Source organism: Neophocaena asiaeorientalis, unplaced genomic scaffold, assembly GCF_003031525.2.
Source record: "Neophocaena asiaeorientalis asiaeorientalis breed wild unplaced genomic scaffold, Neophocaena_asiaeorientalis_V1.1 scaffold43, whole genome shotgun sequence".
Taxonomy (NCBI): domain Eukaryota; kingdom Metazoa; phylum Chordata; class Mammalia; order Artiodactyla; family Phocoenidae; genus Neophocaena; species Neophocaena asiaeorientalis.
The window spans coordinates 15,512,097-15,529,492 of NW_020173674.1; the positions used below are offsets into that span (position 1 = coordinate 15,512,097).

At 42.3% G+C, this 17,396-nt stretch overlaps 1 protein-coding gene across 4 annotated transcripts in view; it reads right to left on the reverse strand.

Moving 5' to 3' along the window:
• Positions 1–17,396, reverse strand: part of EXT2 (exostosin glycosyltransferase 2) — a 132,082-nt gene that overhangs the window by 26,319 nt on the left and 88,367 nt on the right. For all 4 annotated transcript variants that reach the window (XM_024749355.1, XM_024749356.1, XM_024749353.1 and 1 more), the window contains one exon: positions 11,404–11,570. In XM_024749355.1, coding sequence (XP_024605123.1) covers positions 11,404–11,570 — 167 coding nt within the window. The remainder of the gene's footprint in view (positions 1–11,403; positions 11,571–17,396) is intronic.

Sequence of the window (17,396 nt, forward strand, 5' to 3'; positions counted from 1 at the left end):
CTTTGACTTTTCAGCTGACCTCTTAGCCTGTCCATCAGCTGGCCCTATATGGCTGAACCGACCTAGCTTCCAACGTCAACCCAAACACAAGTTCCGCCTCCATCACATCAACTGGCCTGTGACTCCCCTGTGCGACCACACGTACACCCAAGCTCGTTCTAACTTGGGTTGCCTTTCATCTTGGTGCTTCCTATAGCAGGAGAACGCACTCAGAGGTGGTTTCACGTTCTCATGAGAAAAAGTAGGGCATTCCATGCTATTTTGCTGTCTTTTCATGATCCTTTACTTGCCATTACCTTGGGGAGTTGTGAACAAAATAAAACAAATAAATTATCATAATTGATTAGCACCCAAGAGGTTTCAGCAGCCGCTACCACCTAGGGGACGCACAGGCAGTAAAAGCAAGGCATCAGCCTTGTGTGCACCTAACAACATACAGTTGCTCTTAGTCAATCCCCATCCGCACGTGAAGGACTGATTTTATAACCAGTATTATTAGCCAAGAGTGTTTCACATCTCTCAGGTGAAAAATGTTCAACACTTAAGGGCTACTAATAATTTTTTATGGTTGGAAATGAGGATCAAAGTACGAAAGGAAAAATAAATTCCCGGGTTCATACATCCAGCCAAGTCTGCATGGCTCATTTTCTGCCACATGTTTTAAACGGCCTCTCTTAAAGGCGGGGGAGGGGAGGAGGAACAAGTTGCATTTTATTTCCCAGCTCTTTAGCTCTGAAATAAAAGCAGACAGACTTGGGGGGAAAAAAAATCAAACATTCGAGTAACACTATACACTGCTACTGTTCCCCCAGGAGCTCCTTGCAAATGAGTATCAAGAACTCAATAGATACTTTCCTGGTAAAATACATAAACAGATAAATAAATTATCCCAGGCTGAAAAGAATCTCCACATCTGGTAGCTCACTAGAGCTTGTCAAACAAGTCAGAAACACGCAGGGCCAGAGAAGATCATTCTTTCGCTCCTGATTTCGGGGCTGGCGAGGGAATGTAACATTTCCCAAAGCTCTTTGCCTTCCAACAGGGAATATGACCCATTTAAACAGGCAAATGACCCCTATGTTTTCTTCCAATTAAATAAATAATGATACCCAGGCATTAGGTCTTGAATCCACATGTCTGTGTCCTCAAGTCACAGACACTGGAAGAAAAAAGGCCTTTCCTACAGGGTCTGGCCTTTCATTCCCAAGAACTTGCTAGGGCGTCCCTTAAAGGGTTATATTCAACGTACATTTAACACCTTACAGAAGTAACTTAACCTCCTCGCACCTCAGTTTTCTCAGAAATAAAGCATGAAGTGACAGGATGGTCTCCAAGGTCCCTTCCCGTTCTGATGCCGGGTTTCTTTAAAACAGAGCTTTCTGCCTTGTCCGCGGACCCCAGTACAGTGTTAACATTCCCGACGTGTGCTATGGTTTTGCAGAGGCTGGCCGAGCACTGCTGTGGCTCCAGCAACTTCCTCCGGGAAAGGGATTCCGGAGGTCGTGACGGGTTTCAAGCTTACAGCCCAGGTAGACCTTCCCCCTTCACTCCTCTTTCATCTCTGGGCTCTGACGGGAGGCCACCTTTCTTTCTCATAGCTCGGGGAGGGTGCCATCTGCAAGCTGCCTTCAGACTCTGTTCTGTGTCCCTTAAGCAAGCTGTGGAGCCTGCTGCTCTAAAATGGTTTCTGTAAAGTGATGCTTCCAACCCTCTAACTAAAGCTCTGCTTTACAATGCCCTCTCGTTGTGAGAAACATACGTCAGGCCTCAGAAGAGGCATCAGCAGAAACACCATCAGAACAGACCCCGGGTCACCACGCTCTCCTCCGCTAAGGCAACGGCTGTGTGCTCTCCCTTTCACTCCTAAAAAGCTGTTGGCATTGCCTCCAAATACCCCTGGATCCTCACACAAACAATCTCTCTGGGTTTCACAGGAAAGCAAAGGAGTTTGACACTTTTTACGCATACAAGTTGGATTCTTTTTCACATGAACCCATACCTTATACATTTGCCTGTACTTCTGATCCCTTAGATTCATGACACCTGAGGGATTTTAGGAAGTCATCTGGTCTATTCTTCAGCTCCAGGAAGGACTAGTAAAACCACCTTAGATACCGGAGGACTGCTGGCTGCCCCTTCCTGAAAAATTCCCAAATGGGGAGACGCCTCTGTCTCTCCAGATTTCTCTAAAAATGCTTTGGAGCCACAGTGAGAAAGGTCTGCTGCATGGTTTCTCTTTGATTCTCACATATTAAATACTGTGTTTAAACCATTTTTTATTTAATCTAGGATAATGAATTTAACTACTACAAAACTAATAAAGGCTATAGACACACACAGCCAAACCAGAAGAAACGAAGATGCTTATTTCAGAGAAGAATAAGCAGGGGAATATTTTGGTTGTACTAAAAGTGCCAATGTACCTAACGTTACCTAATTGACCTAGTAAGATCATTAAATCTACAACTGCAGAATGTAGACTCTTTTTAGGGGCACACAGAACATTAACCAAAATAGACCTTTTACTAAGCCATATCGTCTCAACACATTTCAAAATGATGAGATCACATGGAGTATATTTCCTGACCACAGTGGAATCAAATCAGAACTCAATAAGAAAAAGGTAACTTTAAAAACTGACAAAAGTAAGCAATATACTTTTATATAACTATGGGTCAAAGAAGAAATTAGAAAAGATTTTAAACTTAAGGATAATGAAAATATGACAAATCAAAACTTGGGAAGGTACCTAAAGCAGTAATTAAGGAGAAATTTACAGCTTTAAATGCATATATTAGAAAAATAAATACTGAAATCACTGATCTAAGCTATCAAGTCAAAAGGTTAGAAAAATAACAGCAACTTAAACTCATGAAATTAGAGGAAGAGATTAATCAAGAAAAGAGTAGTTAATGAAATACAAAACAAATACACACTAAAGAAAAATCAACAAAATCAAAAGTTGATTCTTTGCAAAGAATATGACACTGATATACCTCTAACAAGGCTAAAGAAAAGGAGAGAAAACAAAAGTTGTCAATATCAGGAATGAAAAAGAGCACAGCAATCCAAATCTTATGGACTTTAAACAATAACAAGATAATAGTGTGGATGATTTTATAGCAATGCATTTCACAGTTTAAATTAAACGAACAGAGTCCTTGAAAAACACAGCTTATCAAAACTAACACAGGAAGAGATAGAAAGCTTGAATAGTACTAGAGCCATTAAAGAAACTGGGTCTGTAATAAACATACTAGAGTGCTGGCTGAGGATAAAAGGATGTAGGATGAGTAGTGTAAGAAAGTCATAAATATCAACTATGGCTCACGAGCAACCTGCAGAAGAATGTAGCAGCCATGCAGTTTGCTCGATTCCTTACCACATACGCACCAATTTATTTGTCTCTTCTTTTCCAATTTGATATAAGAATTATAGCTATGATATATTCCATATATACAATGTATATAGTCTATATAACTTATTCTTCAGATGTCTGTAGTTTCCTCAGCCTCTTGAGTCTATAAGTTTAATGACCTCTGGCAAAGTTTGGAAGCTTTCAGCTATTTCTTTAAAAAATTTTTGCTGCCCCACATTCTTTCTCTTCTCCTTCTGGGACTCTGACGACACGAATGTTATATCTTTTGTGACTGTCCCATAGGTCCCTGAGGCTCTGTTCATTTTTTTTCCCCCTATTTTCTCCATGCTGTTTAGATTGGATAATTCCTATTGATTTATCCTCAAGTTCACCAGTTCTTTCCTGTTATCTCCATTCACCTATTGAGCCCACCCAGTGAGTTTTAAATTTTGGTTACTGCAGTTTTCAGTACTAAAATTTCCATCTGGCTCTTCTTTATAGCTTCTGTTTCTTTGCTGAGACTTTCTATTTTTCCATTTGTTTCAACAGTGCTCATAATTACTTATTAGAGGATTTTTTATGATAGCAGTTTTAATATCCTGGTCGATAATTCCGACATCTGTGTCATTTTGGTGTTGGCAACTGTTGATTATCTTTTCTCATTAAAGTTGCAATTTTCCTGGTTCTTGGTATGATGAGTAATTTTGGACTGTTTCCTAAACATGCTGACTGTTACTGTGAGATGGTGCTGCCTTTCACACTTTCTGTTTTAGCAGGGAGCTTAGGTTCAGAGTGCATGTCCGGATCCACTTTGTGGACTCTGGATTGAATATCAATTGAATTTTCAAAGACTATATCGTGCTATTCTGGTCTGCCTAATTTTTGTGCTCCCCAGAGGCTAATTTGAAACCTGGGCAGTATTCTACACTACAGTTTCTTTCTCAAAGCCTTTGCTGTGTTGATTCTAGTCAGTTTCATGCATGGGCTGATCTGAAGGGAGAGGGGTGACAGTGTGCCCAGGAGGAATCCCTCCTTTCCATAACCTTCCCTCCACTCTCGAGTTGGGAACGGATGAGGTGCTCTTTGCTGTCTGTTGCTTGGTGCAGGCTGGGGATGGTGGACAGGACACCGCCCCCCAGCCCCCAGTCTCTGCAGCTGCGTCTTCGCTAACATTCACTTCATGGAGGACATGGAAGGTCAACTGGGTTCCACCCCACAGTCTCCAGAGTGGAGAGGGGACAGGGGAGGAGTGCCGTCTCTGCTCCTGCCTCCTGGTAGTGCAGGGTGGGAATGGTCAGCAGAGCTCTGAATGACAATCCCCCCAGTCACAGCATCTAGTTGGCAGGGGTACATACGGCTTCTTTCATGGTGTTTGCCTGGTGTAGAGTAGGTACAGTCAAAAGCGTTCCATCAGCAGGGCTGCCCTCTTCCCAGTCCTTACAAGAGAAAGTGGGTTTTTCTTTTTCTTTTTCTGCGTTTGTATGCTCGTTATCTGTGCCTATGAGTGTCATGGCCTTCTGCAGCACTGAGGCTGGGGTATACAGGAGGGAGGGAAGGAGAGAGGAAGGAAGGAAAAAAAAAATCCAAGGGAACTCACTGCTGGAGTATCCCTTAGGTCCTAAGGACCCTAGCCAGTCTGTCTTCTTTTTCTAGGAATAGGGTGGAATGTGCTTGCTCAATCTTGTCCAGAATTGGAAGCCTATAATTTATTCATTAAGTTACAGAATACTAAGTAGAATTGTGACAAAATTAAAGAAAGAATAAATAATTAACCAGAGACTGATATTATGACTATTGGGACTCTGTGTCTCACCTTCTAGGGGAGGGAATGCAAGGCCTGTATATGTATAAAGGACAGCTGCTGCATCCTTCTTAGTGAAAAGAATACACTTGTTACTGTTGCTGCATGGAAGTTCAAATATGTGTAGAAGGGTCTGTATGGGTGCTCTGGAGTAGCCAAAGGGGTAGACTGCACTGGTTATAAAGCTACTCCCTTGTAGCCCCAAGCCCTGCTTCTAAATTCTGCCTTGTGATGCTAGGGCTGAGACTCTGCAAACATCTCACCTTTGCTAGGTGGTCTACCAACAGGGTGCACTAGAGAGAGACTGGGAAACTAGAGAAAAGGAGAAGGGAATTACTTCCTGTTTTGCCTGCTTTTCCCGACAGTGTGGCATTTCACCCCAGCAGCAGAATGTGGTTCTAGCCTCTTCCGGCAGAGCCAGCCTTACCCTGACCCCTCAGAGGTACTAGCAATAGCCAGCCGGTGGCCCCTCCTCAGAGGTTTAAGGCCCAGCCCCGGGGGTGAGGGGGTGGGGTGGGGGGTCTCTTCCAAGCTTCTAGGTTCTGACGAACCCAGCCTCTTCCCTCTCTTCCTTTGTTCCTCCCACCCTAGGGGTAGTGGACGCTCCCTGGAGTTATTCTCTCTTTATACTTTCAGTAGCCCCTGTTTGCCCTCTCAGCTCTCTAATACCTCTATTAGAAAATTTCATATACTAAATCCATTCTATTGAAACAATTAGTATAGATTCTGTTTTCCTGACTGATACGGATTCTTATTTGTTAATACTGGAATAGGAAACAAAATGTTCAGGTGTTTTTACCTTCACCAAAGAGAGGTTTCAAACAAATGGGTTTGAATGGCACAGAGGCAGAAATAGGACAGTTACATGATGAAATCTTCCCAGGTGGCATGGTATGGGGAAAATAGCAACAAAATGAGTTGTATGCCCTTATTAAGTGCCACTTACTAACTGGGTGATATTGGATAAGTCATTTATGGGCTTCATATAGTTTATGGATGGGCCTTACCTATAATTAAAAGTGAGCAAGCTAGATGATCTCTAAGTTTATCTCCAACCTGAAACTATCACTTTATTTTTAAGAAATCACCAGTAAAACCATCTGGGCCTGGATTTTTCCTTGTAGGAAAATTTTGATAACAACAATTTCTTTAATAGAGGGTACATATTCTGTTTAATTTTACGTAAGTTGTAATTTTCAAAGAATTTTTACATTTCATATAAATTTTCATAATATTCTTTTAATGCCTGTAGATCTATAGTGACAACACTTCCTTAATTCCTTTTCATTCCTGATAGTGATAATTTGTGGGGGTTATTTTGTTCTTTTTTTTGTTTTTTTTTCATTTTAACATCTTTATTGGAGTATAATTGCTTTACAGTGGTGTGTTAGTTTCTGCTTTATAACAAAGTGAATCAGCTATACATATACATACATCCCCATATCTCCTCCCTCTTGCATCTCCCTGCCACCCTCTCTATCCCACCCCTCTAGGTGGTCACAAAGCACCCAGCTGATCTCCCTGGGCTATGTGGCTGCTTCCCACTAGCTATCTATTTTACATTTGGTAGTATATGTAATTCCATACACATACGTTTTTATTTCTTTTGGAAGCTGGGTCATATGAAAAGTATAACTTTTTTTAACTTTATGAGAACCTGCCAAACATTTTCCCAACCTGGTTGTACCATTAAGCATTTTTACCAATATGTATGAGACTTCTAAGTAGCTCCACAGTCTAACCAACATGTGGCACTACCAGTATTTTAAATTTTATTTCATCATTCTAGTGGGTATATAGTGGTAACTCATCGTGCTTTTACTTTAGAATTGCCCTAATGACTATGAGGTGGAGAGTTTTTTCATACGTTAGTTTACATCTCTGTATCTTCTTTTATGAAGTAACTGTTCAAATCTTCTGCCCACTTTTAACTGACTTGTTTTCTTATTACAGAGGTATGAGAGTTCTTTATATATTTTGAAAATATTTTTCCCAGTCTATGACTTGCCTTTTTATTTTCTTAGAAGTGTCTTTTTAAAAAGTGTTAATTTTGATGAAGTCCAATTTGGTTTCTTTTATATACTGTGCTATTTGTCTCTTACTTAAAGGAAAAAAACAAACATTGCTTAGCTCAGGTACACTAGAACTTTTTCCACTGTTTTCTTTAAGAAGCTTTATAATTTTAGTTCCTGCATTTAGGGCTAGGATCCATTCTGAACTGACATATGGATATCAAATTACTCCAGCACCATTTAGTGAAAAGCCTGTCCCACCGCTATTGAACTGACTTGGGTCTTTTGCTGAAAACTGATTGATGACACGTGTGGTCTATTTCTGGACTCTATTCTATTTCACTGATCTACACGCCTGAGTCTATACCAGTACCACAGAGTCCTGATTACTGTAGCTTTATAGAAGTCTTAAAATAAGGTAGTCCCGCAATTTTGTCCTTCTTTCTTAAAATTGCTTTGGCTTTTCCAGGCCCATTGTGTTTCCATTTCAATTTTAGAACTAGCTTGTCAATTTTAGCTTTTTAAAAAGCCTTCTGGGATTTTGACTGGGCTTGCTTTGAATCTATAAATCAGTTTGGGGAGAACTTACACCTTAATAATAGTGAGTCTTTGGATTCAGACGTATGATACATCTTTCCATTTATGAAGTTGTTCAATTTCTCTCAGCAATGTTTTGTGGTTTGCAATGAACCCATATGGCCCCCCTTTTAATACATTTTTCAAGCTGACCCTCCCTACCCCTTCTCCAGGCAGCCACTGATCTCCTGATCACTAAAGATTAGCTTGTGTTTTCTATAAATGAAATCATAAAATATGTTCTCTTTTTTATCTCGCTTCACTCACTCGGCATAATTATTTTTAAATACAACCATGTTGTCGTATGCATCAGTAGCTCATCAATTTATTACTGAGTAGTATTCTATTGTATGGATATACCACAATTAGTTTATTCATTCAACTTTTGATAAGACTTCTTTTTTTCCCCCTCCAGATTTTGGCTTTTACAAATAAAAGCTGCAAGTACAAATACTAATACTTGTATTAGCGTACAAGTATTCGTGTATACTTATGCTCTTATTTCTCTAGGGTGAATCTCTGTGAGGAGAATGGCGGGGTCACATGGTAGATATATGTTTAACATTTTAAACTCCAAACTGCTTTCTAAAATGGCTGTATCTGGATTATGGATCACAGTGAAGTGGAAAGGCATGCAGGCCAGAATAATCTCTCTCCTATCTTTCATATGCATGCTGGTAATGAAGATTTATTCATTCATCAAATATTACTGAGTATCTGATGAACGGACTGAATTGGGTTAGGCAAAGACGATACAGCAATGAACAAGACAGCCGTGGTTCTGTCCCTATGGGGCTTACATTCTAGAAGAAAAGCAGACACTAAACAACACACTTCACAATTATTTGCTCACAAAGAGGTAGCGTGCTCTAGTCTGGAGACTTTCTGAAAGCTTCTTTTGATCTGAGTGCTGAAGGATGAAGAGCAGTCAACAAGATAGATACAATCCTAACACACTGTGATAACTGTGACGAAGAAGTAGTTCTGGGCTCCAACATAACTCTCCTAGGACATAAATTTTTGTTAACTGATTTGTTTATTCACTTAATCCGTCAAGCTTGCATGAGAATCATCCTAGCCTTTGGCATAAAAAACAGGATTTAGGAGCACCGTCTTCTGTCTTCCGATTCAACACAAAACTGGGTACCCTCTCCAGAAGAGAACTGTCCCTTCTGAATGATGGAAACAACCATCAACCTTCCTCATGAATCAGCGGAATCATGAGAATGACAGCAGCAGTCGTGGTAGCAGCTGCTAATGTGGTATCTCGTAAAGAGCAGAAGAGCACACTGCCCACCACCCAGAACGGGTACTTCCTGAGCGCTGTCCATGTGGTGGTGCTACACAATCTTATCTAATGTCCGTGACAACCCAATGAGGCAGATGCTGTTAGTGCCATTTTATGTAAGAGTAAACTACAACCCAGAGAGATTACATAAGTTGTCCATGGTGACAGAGTAGAAACTTGGGCCCAGTACTGTCCTAACTTTGTTCATTATATTAATTACTATACAAGAAATAACTTTACAAAGTTACCCTAAAGCACTAGTGGCGGGGATGCCTGAAAAATATTAGTTTTCCTTAGCAGCAAGGTAAGTTAGTGATGGACAAGGGATATGCTGATGGCTCTGAGGACTACTTTTGAGGACCAGTAGTCTCTGACATGGTAAAAATCCTCAGGGAAGACAGTATAGTGTCACACAAACTTGAATTTAAACCCCAACTCTTCCACTTATTTAGCTGTGTGACTGCAGCAAGGTATCTAACCTTGCTTGGTCTCAGTAAAGAAGGTGAAAAACAATAACTGCCTTGCAGGTTTGGGAAAAGATCATTAATGTGTGTAAACACCCAGTAAATTGATAGGAACATAGTAAGTTGGATATAGATAGTAGTTAGGAAAGTTGTTCCTTTCATAGCATCTGGAGAAGGTCCCAATTACTGGAGATGAGGGGTTTCCCTGCCCCCTACTCTTCTGATACACATTACTTCTTTAGAGGTAATGTGGAGTAAACACAGGGCATCAGAGGGAAGAGGTGAAGATTCAAGCTCAGTCCCTCAGGGTTTTGCACTTCCTCTCATCAACACATTTTTTGCTGCTTGAAACGAACTCAAGGTTGAAAGAGATCCCAGGTTTCAATATTCATGAGACCCCAAGATTTCAACTCAAGGTTGGAAGGAATTCATCTAGTCTAACTTCCTTTTATTAGACTTCATTTAGACCAACTGAAATATCAAAGAGGTAGCACTCTGTCCATCTTGGCTACACCATTTGGAATGTTCCCTTTTTCAACCTTCCTTTTACCACAAAAATAAACACATGGGTTTAGTTTGAAGCCATTACATGCAATGGAGAGAAAACACTGGCAGAAAAACTGGTTTTGCCATGAGTTGCCTACTTATTACTTAGAAGAATAAGTAGGTAATTTGCTTTTTGAAAAAATGGGAACGATAGTGTATGAAACATCATCCAACACCTTAGACGTGACGATACGAAAGGAAGACACCAATATGAATAGAAATAAATCCAGAAAGATGAGTGTATGTTTTCCTAGCTAGTCTCATGCCTTTCACTGGCCAGTAACGACATCGACCAAGGTATCACACATCAGTCTATTTCACAATTTCTTTTATATGCAATGGATATATAAATATATTTTATAAATATAGTAAAAACCTGGGAAAACTTGAGCTTTTAATTTTTGGTGGTGGCAGTGGTAGGGGGATTCCTATTTCTTCCCCTTAAAATCCACTTCTAATTTAAGGCTTAGAAAGTAAATTTCTATAATAAATATATGTATCACATATTGCTTCATTAGATAAAACTTCATGATTTCTTAGAACCTCAAATTTAACAAATCCTAAAAATGGTTACCCCTCTCCCAAAGACAGGATGACTACGGGGGATACACTTCCCCCCCACTCTCCCCTGTGCCAGCTGTAGCTAATTGATTTGTACACTCTGTTTTGCTTGGGCCTGATACCACCACTACACCCCCGCAGCCGCAGGCCTCAGCCTGTCGCCATCATGCATCTCGTGTACATCCTCCCTGACAGGACTCATCAATTCCTACTGCTTTTCACCAGGCCTCAGCTCTGGCACTTTCCCCTGGGGAGACCTTTACTGGTCTCCATACTTAACCCCTGAACCCAGTCTAATCCATCAGCCACATCGAATGAATGGTGATAGAGAATGTTTCTCCCCAAAGACAGGCAGCCAGCCTCTCCACTTAAAACTCAGAAAGAAAGCCATCAACAGGGTCTGCTTTCTGTTTGTCAGTGTCGCCAGCTTCTTCGCTTATTGATGTTTTTATTGTTGCTGTGCCCAGCTGCTTGAGTCGGGGAAGTGGTATTCAAGGAGACATCAATTAAAGTGCTTGTTAAACGTCATAGATGCTCTTTTGAAAATGTCCCCTGGGACTCTCCCTGGGAGTTCCCAAAACTGGTGGATGGCACAGTTGTCATTTTGGAATAGGGTTTCCCCAAAGTTCTAAAGAACAGCTTCATAACCTACACTCCTACGCACAGCTTTTGGACGCTACTAGAATTTAGAAATTACGAGTTTACAGAATGAAATATAACACTCTTTAGTAGGAAAGACAAGCAATAATGGGCAATAACTATCAAAAATGTAAATGCACCGTTTGGAACCTCCTTACCTCATAACCGAACTGCAGCTCATCAGAGGTCAGCATAATGATATCGTCGTCAATGGCCAGAACGGCCTCCGTCTCGATTTCATCGTAAGGGAAGAAACGGTTACTCAACTTGTTTTCAGCAGTTCTTACAACTTTTAAAGGAACCCGGATTTTGGGCCACAGAGAATCTGGAAAAAGAAAAACCAAGGTATTTATTACTCTCCTAACTTCTGTGAGGAGATAAACTGGTGAAAGCATCGCATCACAAGTGAGATGGAAGAATCAACTCACATCCATGACTCTCATGAAATCCACACGCCCAGCTGTGCAAGGAGAAACACTTATAGGTGCGTTTTTATAATATCCTACATTGTAAATACTTCCATCCTCTCTACATCCTTACAACACTACTGATTCTCAATGTTGTCTTAACCAGAATCCACAAAGTGGCTTCAACTCACAATTGAGAGAGGAGCAAAACGACTTGATGAAGGTCACGGTGATGAGAGGACGAATGGGCTCCGGACCGCCTCACGCTCAGGCCCGTGGTTTGAACACCAGGACTCTACCACCTCTGCACAATCCTTCCAGGTAGGTACACCCTAGCTCAAAACCTGCCTGCAGCTGTGCTGGGAAATACACGTGCTGAGGACAGAAGCGCCTGCCCCCATCACGCCATCACCCACAGCTCCCAAGGCTGCCAAATCCACCCTCACAGAACTGTGGCCCTGAAGGAGGTCAGCTTTCCTAACTTAGCACCTTACCACCTCAACAGTCCTGCTCTCCTGACTCACTGGGCTTGGCTTCTCATTATGATCAATTTACAGAGTAAATATCGAATATCTAGGTCCAATTACATGGGATTTTCTGGCATACTGAAGAAACACAAACTCATGACTTGCCTTACATTTTTCCCATTCTACTTTGAAATGACTGAAGCCATTTAACCTCAGGTTCCTTATTTTAAAGTGCTGTGTTTAGCATAGCATGAAATTAATACTTGTTTCAATACAGGACCCACGTCCACAGACCTCAGTGTTCTCTACAGAGGGCAGTTTGTTCTTCACGCAACATTTGTCAAACGAGAATAGAAAAGGTATCATACTGCTTCCAAAAACCCAACACGTAATTGTGGGAAGGTCTAGTTTTTGTGATTCTTGAAGCCCCAAAATGCCTGTGGCCACTCCAGAGTCACCATACTGAAGGAGAAGTGTGACAGAGGGAAAATCAGGAGGGAAAAAAACCTGTCTTAACTGACTGCAGATAAAATCTCCTACGCATAATTTACAATACATCCATGTAACACGTTGGGGTGCTCCAAGGGTCTTAGAGGAGGCACCCCCAAGGGCAGCTTCCCAGCAGGTTCTACAGATACCTTCAACAGCAACTCAGTGAACTGAAGCCCTCGACAGTACCCCGGCTGGCCTGATAACACCCCCTGGACAACTTCCTGCTGAATTCCGTGGGTATCCAAGGCAGCTGCTGGTTTCTTGTTTGCCAGTCTTGGCCTGTGGCACCTGAGAACCTTCACCATGCAGTGGGCTGCAGCCACCCTGTCTCCAGCCAGGTCTGAATCTCAGACCTAGCTGGGGAAGAGGCTCTCCCAAGTTTATTTTCTGTAATCCTTAGAGAGCTCTTTTTTACCGTTTAGTCACCAATCTCCTATTCCTAGTTAGTAATTCTTTATATTAAACTTTTCCTGTTCAAGTTACTGTGTGGTTTCTGTCTTCCACCTGGACCTTGACTAACACACTAGGGATATCAGAAGGATTATCAGATGAAAGGGGAATTGTTTTCTATGGCCTCTGAAGTTAGAACCATGACCAATGGCTGGGTGGAAGTTACAGGGAAATTGATTTAAACTCTAAATAGGTAAGAATTTTCTGATGCAATGAAATGCCTTCGGCCACACAATGTGCACTTCTATTTGAAATGCACTAACTTTAGAGACCAAACAAGATGCCTCTGAGGTCCTAGGACTGTATGGACAGTAATGCTGCACAGAAAGAACAGTCGCTGGAAAGAGCTTCAAATCTCAGGTGTATCCATTACCAGCTATGTGATCCTGAACAAGTCATTTGCTTTCTACCTGTTTCTTTGACTGTGAAGATGGAAGAGGAACACCACCTTCACATGTGAGAAGGTGTGAGGATGAACGGTAACACATTTAGCAGCATGGTGCCCGGCACCTAGCAGACATCCACTAAGTGTCAGCTGTGCTTTCCCTTGAAAGTCTGAGTCTATTTACAGACCAAAGGATATTTCTGAGCCTTAGGTAGCGGTGGCAAAGTGGTACATGTCAGATCTGGTATATTACTCTGACAAGCCAGGGGCGTGTCCTCAGCATGTATCTTCAATGTCTACTTTGAGAGGAACAGAATCCCTGCCATTAATCCTCTGGAACTGAGAAAACCTAACACACTAGCGGAACAAAAGAGCATGGAACTTTTGCCATGTTAATTTCACAAGGCAACAAACAGCCCCTCTTTCTGCAGTAGGTATAGAAAACAGGCTAGCTGCTTGGGTCAAGTGTAGACGTGCCTCCACCCTGGATGAGATCGGGACTTGCACTCGGGGAGTGTGCACAGCATGTTCGACAGCTTTCCACATTCTTCGCCTGCATAGATCCTCATATTACTTGAGACAATGTCCATAAAGAACTAACCTGCCTCTACAAAGTCTTTGATGGGGAAGTTTTAGAAGGTGATGAAGGCCAAAGAGGATGATACGGGGTGCAGATGGGAATGCAGAATGAATCATGGCTTTTTTGGAAATGCGATTACCTCTTCCTGTTCTGGGTTGGGCCTGGAGAGCCAAAGGCAGCTTTGGCAAAAGGAGTCTCCATCTCAATGGTCCAGCTGTCTATGAACCATCGTTACTATAAGACAGGACTTCAAGTAGAATTCCCAGTTTCTTGTTTTCACTTTTTTTTTTTTGCGGTACGCGGGCCTCTCACTGTCGTGGCCTCTCCCGTTGCGGAGCACAGGCTCCGGACGCGCAGGCTCAGCGGCCACGGCTCATGGGCCCAGCTGCTCCGCGGCATGTGGGACCCTCCCGGACCAGGACACAAACCCGTGTCCCCTGCATCAGCAGGCGGATTCTCAACCACTGCGCCACCAAGGAAGCCCTTGTTTTCACATTTTCAAATAAAATAGGCCTCTAAGAAAGGGAACTACCTTTCTCTCGGGCTTTAGCATCCCTTCCGTGGAATACAGAGATAAGAGGGCAGCAATCAAAGAATAAGCATTATAATTACTCCCTGCCCTAAAGCAGATAATGTTGATATGGGATTTTGATTCTGTTTAAAAAAATAGGGGGACTTCCCTGGTGGCGCAGTGGCTAAGAATCCGCCTGCCAATGCAGGGGACATGGGGTCGAGCCCTGGTCCAGGAAGATCCCACATGCCGCAGAGCAACTAAGCCCGTGCACCACAACTACTGAGCCTGCGCTCTTGAGTCCGCGAACCACAACTACTGAGCCCCCGTGCCCCATGAAGCCCGTGCGCCTAGAGTCCATGCTCCGCAACAAGAGAAGCTACCGAAATGAGAAGCCCGTGCACCGCAACAAAGAGTAGCTCCCGCTCACCACAACTAGAGAAAGCCTGCACATCGCAACGAAGACCCCATGCAGACAATAAATTAATTAATTAATTAATTTAAAAATAGGACAGGAGCATGAGGTAGCACAGAAAAATATAGGTGAGAAAGAATAGAGGTTTTTTCTTTCTTTCTTTCTTTCTTTCCATTAAGTATTTTCAAAAGAATAGATTTACTCCTCTGCCTCTCCTTGAGCCCCTGATAAGGACCTGTTTCATCTGCATAATCCCGAATTAGAGAACTGGCAAAGCACGAGGATTTTCTGAGCGCTGACTGGCAATCTGAACAGATACAGTGTGGCCTAGTGCACAGCACATGAGCTTTGGATCCAGAGAGACCTGTGTTCACGTCTGGCTCTGCCATTTTGCAGCTCTGTGACTGAGGCAAATTACTCAACTAATCTGAGCTTCACTTTTGTAAAATGGGAAGAATAACAGCTTCCTTGCAGGTCTGTCATAAGGAGTACAGATAATACGTGTAAAGCACTTAGCACCGTTCCTATTCCTTGGATGTAAAAGGTACTCAGTGCATGGTTGTGATAACGCTACATCATTCTCATCTTCACAGATGGATTCTTGTAAAGTCTAGGAGCTTCACCTCCCCTCTGACAACTTGAAGAGGTGTAGACAGAAGAATATGGGGTGACTCCTTAGGGTGCAGAAGCAAACAGTGTCACAGCTAGAAACCTTCAGCCTCTTGCTACACTGCTTATCCCAGATGGGCTCTTTTTCTTTACTTCTTGAAATTCTAAATGGAACCACATGACTTATAGCTTGTGTCTCATCCTGTGAATCTGTAGCTGGCAAACAGAAATGTCACCTTCCATTCACACAAAGTAGTCTGAAAAATAAGATTTCTCAAACACATGGCCAAATTTATGAAAAGCAAACAGCTGAGCCAGCTGACCTGATAACTTTACAGTTCTGAGCTTTAGTCCAGCTTGAAGGAGAAAAAGAACTCCTCGTGTTAAGGATTTTTTTTTAAATGTGTACCGATTAACAGTTTTCTCCAAGTTGGATGCCAAGAGCCACGTGAGCAAGAATTCTCCAACTTTGCAAAGGTACTACACAATGTTCAGGTTGCCTGACGATGACCCAAAGCCCATCCTGGCGATCACTGTCACAAACACAACCACAGATCCACGAACTAAATGATCAGATTATCTCCATACAAATCTTGAGCCCCCTCGAGGAGTGCTAGAGCTGCCTGGTGTACAGCTGGTTCCCATGCCCCTCACTCCCCAGGTCCCAGAATTCAGCTCGAAGGAAGAGAGCTGCTGCTTCTACTTCTCGCTTGCCTCTTCCGAGGTGACCATCCTGAAATGCTCAGCCAATCCCATCCTGCCTATTAAGAACTATGAGAGTCCCAATCTGAAGCTGGGGTCAGGATGGGGGGGTTCCTTGAGATCAACTCAAATTTAAAACTGAAATCAGTTAAAACAGAAGGCTGAGTTAAACCTATCTGAAATGTACAATGTAACAGCTTCCTTCAGACTGGGGCCAGGGGCCAAGGCTAACAACCTTTATATCCATCAAGCCTGGAAACTAGAGAGCCGGGGAGAAGGAAGGCAGTGGCTTGCCTTTTCTTCTGACAGAGCTCAAAACCAACGTGACGAAAGCTCGCTGGAAATTTCTATTGCCTAGTCTAAGTATTTACTTAAACTTCAAATCCAGCAATTTAGACTTAAATGTAACCAAAAAGAAAAAAGTATTTGGTTGGGTTGCAGAGTGAAAAAAAAAAGGGTGTGGGGGGGGGAGGGGGCAATTTCTGCCTACACTAACCGTCCCAGCAGCAGGCATGTTAGCCACAATATTTATTCTAGTAAATGTAGAGAGAGTGGAAAACATCACTTTTGCCTCTAATATTTCAAAGCCTTGGACTTGCTTTTTAAAAAATATATACGTTACTAATGCCGTACATGAAAAATCAGATGCCTCTGCTGGCACGAGGGCCAGAGCTGACAGCCGCATTCACCAACTGAACCAACACCCCAGAGAAGATTAAACATGGTTCATGTTCTCCCTTGACAACCACGTCACCAGAGCTGGAGCCCTGACCTAAAAACCACTGTTAGAAAAAAGCTGGTCCAGTCCCTAACCGTGTCAAAATTAGGGCCTCATCAGTTGAGGGCTGTCTTTCCTCTCTAGAGCCAAAATATTCAAAAATAAACTAAACTCTTGGTCATAGAATTAACCACTACACTTTACTAAGGTGTACCAAAAAGTAAAACTGAACACCCAGCTCCAAAACCTAGGTTTGTGCTCTTGCTTTTAGTGATGCCAATGTAGGGGCTTAGACCAAGAAGGAAGAAAAAGATTTCTCCTTTCTCGTAGTTTGTAATGATACTTGCCCCAAAGAAGTGACTCAAATTTACAATAAATGATACACCTTAAGCCCGAAGTGGCTAATGAAGTTTTC